This window comes from Perissodus microlepis, chromosome 2, assembly GCF_051167445.1.
Source record: "Perissodus microlepis isolate ML-2025 ecotype Zambia chromosome 2, ASM5116744v1, whole genome shotgun sequence".
Lineage (NCBI taxonomy): Eukaryota > Metazoa > Chordata > Actinopteri > Cichliformes > Cichlidae > Perissodus > Perissodus microlepis.
Window position 1 is genome coordinate 8487666 of NC_140462.1, and position 14031 is coordinate 8501696.

At 40.3% G+C, this 14031-nt stretch overlaps 1 protein-coding gene across 6 annotated transcripts in view; it reads right to left on the reverse strand.

Moving 5' to 3' along the window:
- Nucleotides 1-14031, reverse strand: part of frmpd3 (FERM and PDZ domain containing 3) — an 88109-nt gene that overhangs the window by 10538 nt on the left and 63540 nt on the right. For 5 of the 6 annotated variants that reach the window (XM_084943625.1, XM_084943643.1, XM_084943600.1 and 2 more), the window contains 6 exons: nucleotides 6886-6995; nucleotides 6624-6775; nucleotides 6434-6536; nucleotides 6090-6135; nucleotides 5356-5460; nucleotides 595-702 (listed from right to left, as the gene is read on the reverse strand). In XM_084943625.1, coding sequence (XP_084799751.1) covers nucleotides 595-702; nucleotides 5356-5460; nucleotides 6090-6135; nucleotides 6434-6536; nucleotides 6624-6775; nucleotides 6886-6923 — 552 coding nt within the window. In that variant the 5' untranslated portion in view covers nucleotides 6924-6995. Of the gene's footprint in view, nucleotides 1-594; nucleotides 703-5355; nucleotides 5461-6089; nucleotides 6136-6433; nucleotides 6537-6623; nucleotides 6776-6885; nucleotides 6996-14031 lie in introns of those variants that run through there. The other variant, XM_084943634.1, reaches the window with a different exon arrangement.

Consider the following 14031-nt stretch of genomic DNA (forward strand, 5'->3'; position numbering starts at 1 on the left):
ATTCATTTGTTGCTTTATGACCTTAATCACTTTAATGAGATTTTACATTCCAGAAACTGCCAGGAAAAAAGTTTCATAGAATTAAAGCTATTTTTTTTCTGTGTTTTCTGAAACCTGTGATTAATTAGATAAACTTTGAGGGCTCTTAGCTTGACAGATTTGTGGTTAAACTGTTTATTTACTTATGGCAATTTGATTGTGTTGATAGTCTTTCTGTATTCTGATCCAAAATGTACTTTAACGATTTATTGGCTACAAAATGGATTTATGTCGACACCAAAAAAAAAAGAAAAGACGCAAAAACCAAAACACAAGATGGGTATGTATGATGAATGTACATCCATCATACATTTCCCTTTTAGTCTGACTTCAACTATATTCTCCAGCTTTTTTATAGCAAAACAATAAAGAGGGAGGAGGGAACTGCAGTTTATCACCACAAATTATCACTTCACATCTTCATCTACTTCACGAGTAGCCATTTCAACCATAGTCAAATAAAATTAATGATTATAGGGGCACTAAGTCATTGCTGTAATCATGTGGTAATTCCTGTTGCCCTTTCCCCTGTGCTCAGCTGTAGGCTGTACGTACCCGAACAGTGGTACGGCTATCGAACGTAAATGACTTGATCTGTCCATTCTCCAAGAACACCTTCAACACATTTGGTATGAGTAGCAAAGAGTCGTCCTTGAGCATTGTCTGAAAGAGAAAAAAGTCCTGTGTTTAGCCCAGGAAAGGCATGTGTGAGCTAGTTTTGCTGTAAGAAAAATCAACACAATCAGCTTTACTCGTTGGCGAAAGGCAATAATAAAAAGCACTGCAAAAGGAGGATCTAAGAAACAAAGGGGCCTTACGAGAACAATGGAGTGATTCTTAACTGAACTCCGGACAGCCTCAAAAGGAACCTCCAGAGCCTGCCTTACGATTCCGAACCCATGCGTTGTATCATGATCAAAGAAAGGCCTATTCACTTTTTCTGGTCTACCCATTCAATATGTATGTCATGCAAAGAAAATTGGATGGTGGGAGTGGAAGCACTCACTGCAGAGTAGGGTGAGGGAAAGCATAAGAGGACAAGCACTATTCAAGGTTACTGCTTTGGACTTAAAGCACACATTAAAAGAAAAGTTGCGATATGCAGTTCACGTCTTCTCCCTTTTTTTGCTAAAATGTGATGTGATACCATTCTTCCCTCAATATCATCTTTTTCAAAAAAAAGTCTTGCTCAGAAAAAAATGTTCAAGTTGTCATTGTGTAATTTCAAAGAGCTGCACTTGTGATCAAGAAAAAGAAGGTAGTGTAATGAGATGAAGTTTGAGTTGGTTTTACTGTGATAAGCCATAATGATTCTGTAGGAAACGGCCTCACAGCCCAAATAAAATCCTCCATAAACCTCCCTCCCAAAATCCAGCTCTGTTTTTCTTGTCCTGTTTCTCTATGTATGTATGTATGTATGTATGTATGTATGTATGTATATATATATATATATTAGGGGTGCAACGATACACAAAATTCACGGTTTGGTTCAATTCGATACTTTGATGTCACAGTTCGATATTTTTTCGATACAAAAAAAATGTTCATGCCTTTTTAATTTGTCACTTATTAAAATTATAAATATATATTTTAACTCAAAAGTACAGTTTTTAAATTTAATGTTGCTGAAACAAAAAAGTAATAAAAAAAATATATATATCTGCAGGGCTCGCAAAATTTCAAAATCCCTGGTAGCCCTTCGGGCAGGGACTCTTCAGTTTTTGGTAGCCCAAAATAAATTTAAGTAGCCCGAATAAAAAAGAGAGCAATTTTTTGATTGATGTTTTGTTTCCTGTTTTGTTTCCTTTACAATATTATACATTAAAGTATAATATTGTAAAGGAAACAAAACATTAATCAAAAAATTGTTGAAAAACAAATTACAACATTGTATAAAAATTACAATCATCAACTCAAATACTTGGTTCTAATTGAACAGAAATTTCTATGAACTTGTAAGAACTGTGTAGAACACGAATCAGTCTGTGTCCTGAATTTGAAATTTCCACTGAAGTCACAGGTAAGAGGCAAGTGGAACCAAGATCGAGGCCATTTGCTTTTTGAAGTTTGCAAAGACTGCTAAATTGTGCCAGTGGTAGTTCACTCTTTGCAACATAGTATGCTGTTCTATTTGCAATTGGTGTTTGTTCTGGGAAAGATATTGCAGACTGAGCAATAATGCATTTCTTGCATTTCTCATGGGTTCTAATGGGGGCCTTTCTTAAAATTACTGGTCCCAGTAACAAAGGCGCTTGTCGACTCAGAAATCGAGGGAAAACCAACAACCCACCCGGCAGAACATTATGTTATTTACACGGGTGCACATAAGTGGTCCGCATGTGCGCATTCGCTGTCAAAATAAAAGACGCGCACCAGATAAGAAGTTACAACGCGCGTTTGCGTCCATATAAAAGGCACTGTTTTTGTCCGCTAGAGTGGGATTTTCACGGCACATTCTGCACCACATCTCTGTGCGTTCATCATTTGTTTGAAGCCAGCTCACCTCCTGCAACCACTTTTCCGAGAATACGCGCTTCTTTTGTGGTTCTGACTCCTTCTGACATTTCTTTGGAGGTGGAGGAACACCAAAGTAATTGCTTAAAGGAGCTTCTTTGACATCTTTAAGAGTTCTAAACAAGTGTCTGTCCTCCTCCAGAAAATCTTATGTATGCAAACACGCGTTGCAACTTCTTATCTTGTGCGCGTTTTTTATTTTGACAGCGAATGCGCACCTGCGGACCACTTATGTGCACCCCTGGTTATTTAGCTCGTCATAATGCAGCCACAGAAATTATTTTGTCCATGAAACCATAAAGCTGCACTTTCTTTTTGCCTTATAGTCTGATTTGTCATAACTTTTCCGTTTTGTGGTAAGCTTTTCTTTGGCTGTCACTTCTTCACCCTGACCTGTCTTATTTGGCTCAGCAGAACTAAAATATATATCCTGCTGCTTTTACACACGCACTCACATAACGCTCAGCGATTCTCTGCGCGATCAACCTCTCACATGTTTAAGCTTGCTGCGGGAGATTTCACTTGTCATGTTTGCATAGTAGACTGGAAAAATCGCTAGCCCCGGGACGTGGGGCTAGCGATTTTGCGAGCCCTGTATCTGATTGAGGAATCACTCATCTTTGGAAAAGAGAGTTTATTACAGAGAAATGGCTCTTTCCAAAATAAAAGCTATACTATACGCTTCTTCTGGGCTATATTCTCAGCAGCATATTAAACATATCAGGTCCCCATAAGAAGAATCATGTACTAACGGCTGTCTAAATGACTCGGGTAAAGTTTGTAGCATGCGTGCTTGTTGTTTTTGTCTGCTTCCACTTGTCTTTGCACTAGGATGCTGTCGGAGTAAATGTGCAGTCATATTCGTTGTGTTCCCACTAGTGCTGTCAGCGTTAATCTCGTTGAAATGAAGTTAACGCCACAACACGGCAAATCTCCGTTAACGAGCTACCGCGGATCGCCCCGTGCGTGGGGCTGGACGGCCAACACGTTAACGAGCTAACTGCGCTAACACACTAGTTCCCACCCATGTAATTGAGCATTACGTGGCACATCCAACATACTGTTTTACTTTAGTCCACGAGGCGCTTACCTTCAGGGTCATACATGAAAACCAAAATAGTTCCAAACGCCAGATCTGAATGAGGGTGGGGGAGGTTCAATTTGCCATGTTGCATGTGGCAAGCTAGCGAGACAGAAGCTTAACTTCTGTCTCGCTAGCTTGCCCTGCGCTCAGTGAATCTGCGTTTGACTACTCCGCCTAGGCTGCACTGTCGAGCGCAGATCCACTGAGCGCTCAACACAGACAGCATGGTCAGAAGGAAAGTTGATAAAATAAATTAAAAATTTTGTATTGTTCGATACATATGCATACCGAACCGAAAGCACTGTATCGAACGGTTCAATATCGATACGAGTATCGTTGCACCCCTAATATATATATATGTATATGTGTGTGTGAGTGTGTGTGTGTATATATATATATATATATATGTATGTGTGTGTGTGTGTGTGTGAGTGTGTATGTATGTATACATATACATATACATATATATGACAAGGTTGGTAAGAAAATTAGTCAGGCATTGCTAGTCATGGCAGAGAAATGTGGATTTTACTGCAACAGTATCTGTCTCACAAAAAGCATTTAGTTTAAGCGGAGAGCTGTGTCCGCAGCAGATGCCCAAGCAGTCTGTTTTTGGAGAACTTAAGTATTCAAAAGACTCAACAAGCTGTTCCTCCGTGCAGATTGGAAGAAACTGAAGTCTGAGTTACGAGTGAACAGATCTTCCTCCATACTGCAGCACTAAAGCCAGGGTGCACTGGTTAAGCGACTCAGATAAACAGGTCTATCGCTTCCCATTACAAGCCAACCACCTTTGTCCTTGCTGGTTTACAGTGATTTGGAGCCAGTTTGACATATGCAAAGTCTGCCCAGAGAGGCAAATTACAACTCAACACTATAGATTTATGTCATTGCCCCTGTTTTTGTCTCATTATGCATCAAGCAAGGTCCACACCGATACCCTATAGATCATCAATAACAGCCTATGGTTGGTCACATAAATGGTACATTCCCTGTGTCCTGCACCTTAAAGTTTAGCAAAAGAAACCACATGATGATGATTGCTGACACTGTAAGTCTAAAGCAGATAGTAAAATCGATACTGAAAAAAGAGCCGTTTGCCTTTATTCAAAGATCAGTGATTTGGTGGTCCGTGCACTAAACATTGTTCTCTGTCTTCTTCGATTAACACAAAACACAAAAAGGAAAATAAAATTTTGTCCGATTTTTTTTTTATTTATTGATTATCTGTTTCCCGCTATGTTTTTGCTTTCACCTTATTTAGTGCGTGGGCTAATTTTCCCTAAATGTGTTCTTGATTGACATGTTGCTGGGGACTGTACAGAAATGCTTTTATTACTGGAGCATTTTGTTGCAAATGGAGGTGGTATCTGTAGCGTGTGGATGTTGATTTGTAGAGTGAGATTTTGGGAGGTTTGCCATATGCAGCTGAGTTGAAAGGTTGGACTATAATGGTCAAAAAAACAAATGAAGTCATATTGTGATTGTTTACATGGCTTTGAAAAGAGGGAGGCTACAGGTTGTTTTTTTTCAATGCCTCAGCCTCTTTCTCACTACACACACAAACAGGATGATTGAACATCCTAAAAGGATGGTGAGAGGATGCTTAAGGGTTTCTGAAAGCATTTGTGGCTGCTGATCAAACCAAGAGAAAAGCACAGGAGGTGTGTGTTTGCGCGCGTGTGCATGACGTAGAGACATTGACAAGTTGAACTTACTGAGTCCGGGTCGCTGATGGACACTTGCTCTGAGAAGCGCACTTTGGGCGGGTTTGTTCGCAGGCGGGCCTTTTTGGCTGCACTTATGAAGGCAGATTTAGGTGACTGAGGATGAGAAGAGAGTGGGAGAGGAACTCAGCTTAGAGGATGAGACATAAATGAAAGAAAAGCCCCCCCGACTGCTAGTGCTAAAGAGACATATTGGAGAGCAGGCTAATGCTACTGCAATGCAACAACTGGATAAGTGCAAACTTTTAACATTAGCCTTACCCCATTTTCAGTATTTAAAACTGGTTGTTTTTTTAGCTAAATAAAAATTTTTACCACTTAGTATTATCAGTACATGGATAATGAGCTTTCATGCGCTTTCATACTGTCAGGGTTTCACCTTCTAACAATGTCCAGTTTAGTCAGATGGTTAGTGGTGCTTTTCCTTTTTCTCTGTATTATCTATGCATACACAGAAGAGTCTTTATTTAATAAGGTCTCATATAGGTGCTAATATGCTTACTTAGAGTTCTTCTGAGGGGTGACCAGAAAAAGAAATCACTCTAGCGTGTAAAGCATGGCAGCGAATACTAATGTGTGCCTGCACTGCATTGGTGTGTACTATTAGGAGGGAGTACTGTATAGATTCAGGCTGAAAGTGAAAGTGTTTATTATTGACTGATGAGAAGTAAGAGAAATCCTGAAGGACAGGAACAGGAAAGAAAGCGATTTTCCCAGCATACTACCTGATGGGGCTGCAGCACAGTGAGAACTATCGTGTCTTTGCAGCGTCTATGGAACAACAGAGAATGGAGTGGGTTAGAAAATGCCAAAGACTGCACGGTATTTGGAGGCCCCCAGTTTATAGCTGCCGTCTCCTTTGCTGTTCTTCAGCTGCAAAAGTGACTGACTCATCCGCAGGTTTGGGTTGATGTAACGCATCGCCAGCAATAAGAAACACTTTGTTCCTTTTCACACTCACCACTTTTACTCCCCTTCACCTGCGCTGCTGATCACCTGCCCCCGATGCCACCCCCTCCTCCCTCCTCCCTCCACCCCCCCTCCCTCCTGGGACAGTAAAGGATGTTACCTTACAAGGTCTATGACTCTCTCTCGGGGCGCGTCGCTCACCGTCTCCTCGTTAATAGCCAAGATCTGGTCTCCGGGAAGAAGCTTGCCAAAGGAGGGGCCGTCTGCAAATGAAACGGGATACCATATGCATGCAGCATAGAGAAACCTGAAATCTGAATGCTGGCTTTCTCACATACATGAACACTAACCAGCAGAGACGGAGCGTACAATGACAGGTCTCTGGCTGCCTGCAATGAAGCCGAAGCCTTGAGTCGGGTGGCGCTGGATGGTGACCTGTCGAGAGGCAGGACTTAGGGTACCACTGTCCATACCATCCTGGCTCTCCTCTAACATTGCAGTGCTATATAGAACACAGATATTCAGACATAAAAAGGGGCAAGTGCACACAGAGACAGTGATGAATGTGCATTTTGTTTTGAGAAAAACTAGTGCGAAAAGAGCACCATGTACCTGCGTGCGTTCGTGTGTCCATCCTGGACCTTGGCCATCCCCTGAGAGGACGGGGCAGCATGGGACAGGTTTGCACTGCAAAGGCTGCTTTCTGTTTGGCAATCATTCACCTGCTCAAAAGAAGGGGAACAAGGTGGTGGGGGGGGGATGTGAGAAACTGAAATAAAATGTTTCCTGGTTTGACAGCAGCAAAAATACTATTTTGTTGTTGGTTTTTTTTTTAATGTGCTCAGTTTATCTAAGCACATCTTGGAACACTGCTACAGGGAAAAATAAAATCATAAATGTGAAGCTGAAAAATGTAACACTCAAGATTACAATCCCAGACATCTTCAACAGCTGACAAGTTGCATTTGGCTTTGGTTAAGGTTGTTTGTTGTACCGAGTGAGTGTGCGGGATGCAGGTAAAAATGTAGGCGCTAAAATATATTTGTTAAAAGTACCTGCCCTTTGAGGCACACCTTCAGGAAAGCTGCACTTATCAAGGAACGGTAACATAATGCACACACAGGATGAAACACATTAAGGTCTCTGATTCTGCCAGTTTCTGCAAGTGTGGACCAAACTACTCCCGTGAACCACACATGCTCTTTTGCAGATGCCTGTGTGGGAGGCAGCGAAAGCAAGATTACTGAAAGACTGAGTGTGAATGTAGCATGTGGGTTTCTGTGTTTGTAGCAGAAAAAATGGAAATTATTGTGCGAGGGATAGAAAGCCAGATATTTATGCTCATATCTGTGATCTAGGACTCTGATGACTGCTGGCTAAGGAGAGAGAGAGAGAGAGAGAGACGCTGATTGTAATGTTAATGCTGCAGATGGCCCAAAACAGAAAGAGCATGACAGCACTGCTCAGGATTATTATGCAGGGGTACTGTTGAGAGCAAATACCTTTCTGAGTGCCACAGGCAGAGAACAAACTGTCAGTAGTCATATTAGTCAATAGTCCAGATTCATATTCCTGTCACTTGTTGTTTCTGATAACAGTGGCTTATGAGGGAGCACGGCTCATTTGCAGTTCCATTGATGCATTGCTGATCTCTACCTTGTGTCATGGTATCAGATGAGAGTAGATGTATCATAGATAGGCTTCATATTGTGCTCGGTCCATGACTAACAATCCATTACGCTGCATGTGCTTTGAATTTCAATTATGCTAATAATTTAAAAAGATTAGATTCATATAAAAAAATTTCTGTCTTCGACATTCAGCTGACTTACGAGGGATCATCCGTCTGTATCAAAGGTGCACGGCGGTGACAAATGGCGCTGCACCAGCTGGTTCTGCCTCCAAAAAAAGATTACCCATTTTTGATTGAGATCGGTTATTTTCTGTTTCTCAGGTATGTGTGTCACTGCAAACACCTCCAGTGCAGTGAAAGGCAAGATCTGTGAACTAAGCAGGGAAACAATGGCCTGCACTTGTACATTTGTTGTAGAAGAGTCTATGATGTAGCTAAAATTGCTCATTGCCAGCGATAACTTTATTATACAACTGCAGGTAACCGCTATGAACTCAGGGACAAAGGAATACATTCTCTTCTATCTGGTTTTCAGCCGATGGCCACACAGATTTTACAGTTTTAGATTCCTCACTTAATTCAGAGATTAGTTTTGGCATTCAAAAGTATTGAGGAAAAAAACAGGACAGAGCAGAAGCGGAGAGATGAAGGTAGCCAGCGGACACTGAAGCTTGCACATCTGCAAAGATAAACAGCTATTCAGCAGAGGGGCCAACCTTTTAGAGAGGACACCGAGGAATTCTGTCAAGAAATGATCCCCAAGGGCATCGCCAGGCCTGTACGTTGCTATGACTACAGCTCTCAGTAGCTTGTTGAAGCTCAACCGGATGGAGGGATAGTGGGTGGATAAGAATAGCGATCTGGCCACTACAAGATATAGGAAGGGCTAGCTAGACGCTCTCTCATCACCCTGCAGTCACTGTGGCTAGATGCCAACACTTCCTCAGGCCCCTTGAGGTCAAGGCATCATATACCTGACCCTCCTCAGTGTCGCAGTCTGCAGCTGTCTCCTAGGCCTCAGGGTGTAGGAAAAATGATCTTTTTGCTTATCATCTTTCCAGGTCTGCATCCTAACAGACCTATCAGTAGTTTAGAGAGCCACTGTATTTCATAATGCTTAGTAGTTCCGAAGTAATGTCAAAACTGGCAACACTACACCAACCAGTCAGGCAGTCGCTCAACATTCAGTGCAGTCCATCTACATTAGGATAAAATCTAAATTAAGTTTGTTGTGCCGTGTTCCTCTTTCTCTTTCTTTCAATTTAATATTGCAATTTGTACTTGGTTGTTTTATCCATAATGTGTCTGTGCAGCTACCAGGTCTTGCCTGGCTTATATCAAACTTTTGCCCTTTTAGTACAGAAACATTTCATGCTTTATGAACCAATAAAAAGGTCTTAAAATTGATTTCAATAGAACACTCTACATGCACACTCTTTCTGGTCCTCATTAAAACAAAGCAGCAGAGTTTTATGCACTGTAGTTGACCTGTGGCTGTTTCTTAGTAAGATGAGAGAGGGGAGCTTTACAGTAGTCTGGGAAGATTGCAAGTTTGAGACTGGGAATTATAGCTGAGATACATGACATAAATATATATATATATATTTGCCATACATAATTACATAAATGAAGCACGTTCAAAAGCACTTTAAATGTTATGGGTTTTGAATAGCATTTTTAAAATGGGAATGATGCAGCAATAGCTACCATGGGAACATTTACATTATGATAACCCAAATTACCATCAAAGAATATATGAAGGGCATTGTAGACATCATAAAGAGAAATGCTCCTGTTCAGCGAAATTAGACTTACCACTGAGAACTATCAAGGAGAGGGTAAATATGTTGTCTCTCCTGTAGCTGTCCACTTTTCTGTCCACTTAAAGTCCCTGCTGCCAACTTGCATTTGCTTAGTTTGCTCAGATGTTTCTGGTTTTTAACTTTCAGCTCAATTTATTGTCTGGATTGCTCCCAAACCGTCCAGCGGACGTTGTCTGTCCTTGTTAAACGCACTCAGCATTATCTAGGGCTAGGAAAGGATAATGCAGATACTCAATAACTAAATTCATTGTGCCTGTATGTCTGTCTAATGACATATCCAGATCGGCAATAGCATATTCTGGGAGCCTGAAAGATAAGTGGTGGAAAAGGGCAAATTTGGCTGAAATATCATTTTACATCACATGTCAGAACATGCAGACACAAAGGACATATATAAACTATACAACTTTGATAATGAAAGAAATGTCTTACATGGCAACGTTATCAATTTGACAATTTGTTGTTAAGATTCCAGAACAATAGTCTAGTCAGCCTAGTCAGCTCATCAGCACACATAGCAAAACAGGCCATGGAGCTTTTTTCATGCATGAATCAATGAATGCAACGTTTTTCCTGCTTGTGCAACGTTATTTAAAATGAATATTAGTTTAGGCTATTCCCACATGCGGTAGTTGCGGCTTATCCCTTTGGATGCGGCATCTCAAATGTTGATTCTTAATTACAATTTAATTATTATATTAATTACAGAATCAAAGAGTCAATTTCAGCAACAATTGGCATGACACTTACCCATGGCACTTTGATTTATCTGGCTACTTACCGTTGATGCTTGAGGAATTTTCACTTATTTTACTCTTACACTAATTGTTAATCACTCTGATTAACTGAGTCTGCTAAACGCTTGAATTATAACTTATAATTTGAATCAGAGATGGAATCACCATCAGAAACTTGGGAGTTGTGCAGCACTAATTGGAAAGTGAGGACTGTTGTAAGGAGCTGAGTGTTATTGGATCACTGCCTTGAGAAGTCAGACAATGTATAAGTGTGTAGTATCACAGTGATTATTTGTGACTGATGGACAGGCCATGTCTTGTAGCTAAATAATACATATTAGACTGTAAGGCATCAGCAATGGCATTTAGAGAAATTAGAGTTGGTTACACTGGTTTGGTTTATTAATAGGGTCCTTGCTAGCAAGCAGTAGTACATTAACAGAATGTTAATAAAGCATTGTAGGGCTGTAGAGTGGGATCATGTTAATAATCCATTACAATTTGCCTCACATCCACCAAGGCCTTCAAGGTCAACTTAAAGATTATTATTATCTAATACTGGTCAAAAATGGACAAAAGGTGTAGAAACTGACTCTTACCAGCATCGTGTGTACTGTCAACATATAAAAAATACTATATAAAAATGTAAATGATCATGTCAGGGCCACTGGATTGATCTCAAGGTCATATAATAATCATATACAGAGCTATTTAAAATTATGTTTCTTACTTCCATTGTTTTGCATTGTTTATGGGGATTGTAAATACCATATTATATTATTATGACTTTGCTATGTAACTATTTGAATACATATCAGTTTTAATGCATGTTCACAAGTATAATTTGGTTTAGAAAACAAAATAAATATGCCATCAAAGCATTTTTTCAGTTGATATATCTATTATTAAATATTTAAATGAATTGAGTAAACAATGAAATGAATGTAACAAATGCACTATATCCACAAAAATAAAAATATAATAAAAAGTAATCAAATAATATAACAAGTACGTTAAAATGGGTTTCAACTGGGCAAATAATGAAAATGGGCCCTGGGCCTAATCCATTCCACTTTTTATTGCACTACAAACTTCTTAATGTCTTTTAAAGAGAATAAGGAAAAAACAGAATGTACAATACTGTTCTCTTAAAAGTAAATATGCTCAGAGAGAGTGAGCTACCATAGTGGAGGTTTGCTCTCGCTGAGTGCTTCTTGTTATATATTTGCTTTGGTCAAAGAAATTGAGGTGTGATTCCAGTATAAGACAAAGTCAGGTCTGCCGATGGAACCCTTTTCTATTCACAGTTGAGAGGAGGTTAACAGTGTGCACCTGTCACAGGTGTGAAAGAGTCTGGAGTCAGTGTGGTGAATGTTATGATGACTGCAACATCATCTGTGAAGAGAAGGGGGCACTAGGGGTGGACCTGCCTCTTCTGGTGTTCTTGGTTGGATGCCAGTCAAGCACAGGTCCCACTTAAAGACATTGGTCCCTGATGCCATCATAAAGTCTGTCTGTGTCAGTTTAGACAGAAACATGCCCTCTGGAGGTCGTTTTTTAGGCCTCCAGCAGTGCTCTTCCTGTTCCTCCTCACAGAAATGAGCAGCTACTTCTGTCCAGCTCTCCTTGTGTAAGAGTCCCTCTTCTGTTATCTCCTGCACACTCTTGAGAATGTGCTGGGAGACAAGGCAAACCTTCTCATGACACCAAGTATGGCTGTGCCCTTCTGGATAAGCAGCCCGAATAGGCAGCAGATATAGTGACATGGCACTAGCAAAAAGTGAAACTAGAGAGAAATCATTCAGGAGAGATGAGGAGACAGCTATGGTCTGCAGCCACCACCTGCAAAACCATTTCCTTTTTGAAGGATTGTTATGCTGTTGCCTCTCCGGTGGACCAAAGCTGCTAAAATGGTTTATGTCTCCTAACTGGACAGGATAATATCCCTCTATTTTAACTTAAGTGCCCACGTTTTTTTTTTTTTGTTGTTGTTTTTTTATTTTTGAGCAGTGGATTTAAAGTGCATAGTGATACTACTAGTTCAATCGCAGACATCCTCTGTCACCCAAAGTTCAGCCAACATTTTGTATCATATGTAGCAAATCCTTGATTCTGGAGAAATCCTGTTAGGATTATGAAAGAGGCGACACAATAATCTCCTCAGTGTACTGTGAAATGAGCCTTCCCAGACAATGATACATTTTTCTGTCACATGTTTGGCCTCTAGGAAACGTCAAACAGGAAAGTCATTCTGGCATATCAGCAGCCACTGTCTTTAATCTGTTTTCAGTTACAGGCTGCGATAAAACATTCACTAAATATTTATGTTGTTTTGTTTTTTGTTTTTACAAAAGATTTTAGAATTTCTCATTTGCGATACACAGACAGACCTTTGCACCAAGAGAGCCAATCAAATGAAGCCATCGGCACTGGGCCTAATCCCTTCTGTCAATGCAGTCCGCCTGAGCCAGACGTGCACAAATCCAACTGGGGAATACGACCCAATTCATTCTGTGGGGAAAGTGAAGGCTGATATGAAATTCTGTCCTGGACATTCTTTGCGATAAACTTTTCATTGTGTATTTTATCTGTAGGATTGAATCATTTAAAACCTTTTTTAGTCCCCTGGCTAAAATTGGAAGTAGATTGCACACTGCTTTTCTTCCTTAATCTTGCAAGTTCCTTCCTTCCTGTCCTTCAGTAAAACTGTGCAGTTTCATCCAGTCTGTCAAAAGAAACATATCACACACACGTGTGTGTATGTATATATATATTCATTTTAAATAGCAATAACTACAGTGGCCCTGAGAGGCCAAACGGACTGCAACTTAAGAAAACACCAGCAATAAGAAAAAGGCTGCAAAAGCACACAAAAAACAATGGAAATAGGAAAAAACAAAACACAAATAGGAAAAACGACAACGGAAATAGGAAAAAAGAAAACAGAAATAGGAAAAAAAAAAAGATTTCCAAAAGCACAAGGGAAGTGTTTCTGGGGAGGCAATAACCCGACGGACCAGTTGTAGGAACCAAAATATGTTAAGAATTTCGCTGGGAGACACTTAAAAGAAGTGGAGGATCTATCGGTTTTGTGAGGAAAGAAAAGATGAGAGGTAAGTGTGTTAGCCTAAAAATCCGTCATCAGTATTATATGAACCACGATAAAACACACCTAGCATGTTTTGGGTTCCTGCAACTGGACCGTTGGGTTATTGTCTCCCCAGAAACACTTCCCTTGTGCTTTTGGAAATCTGTTTTTTCCTATTTCTGTTGTCGTTTTTTCTATTTCCGTTGTGTTTTGTGTGCTTTTGCAGCGTTTTTCTTATTGCTGATGTTTTCTTAAGTTGCAGTCCGTTTGGCCTCTCAGGGCCACCGTAAATAACAGTGACTTACTGTAAGTACTTCCTCAGTGTAAGTTAGCTCTACCATATCTGACCTGCTTACCTATGCTTTCACACTCGTGTCTGTGTGCTTACTTGACTAATACCAATGAACACTGTCCTCTCTTTACACACATGGCCTCTACCCACTGCAATCATGTGGAAATGGAAGTTTTCACAGGACT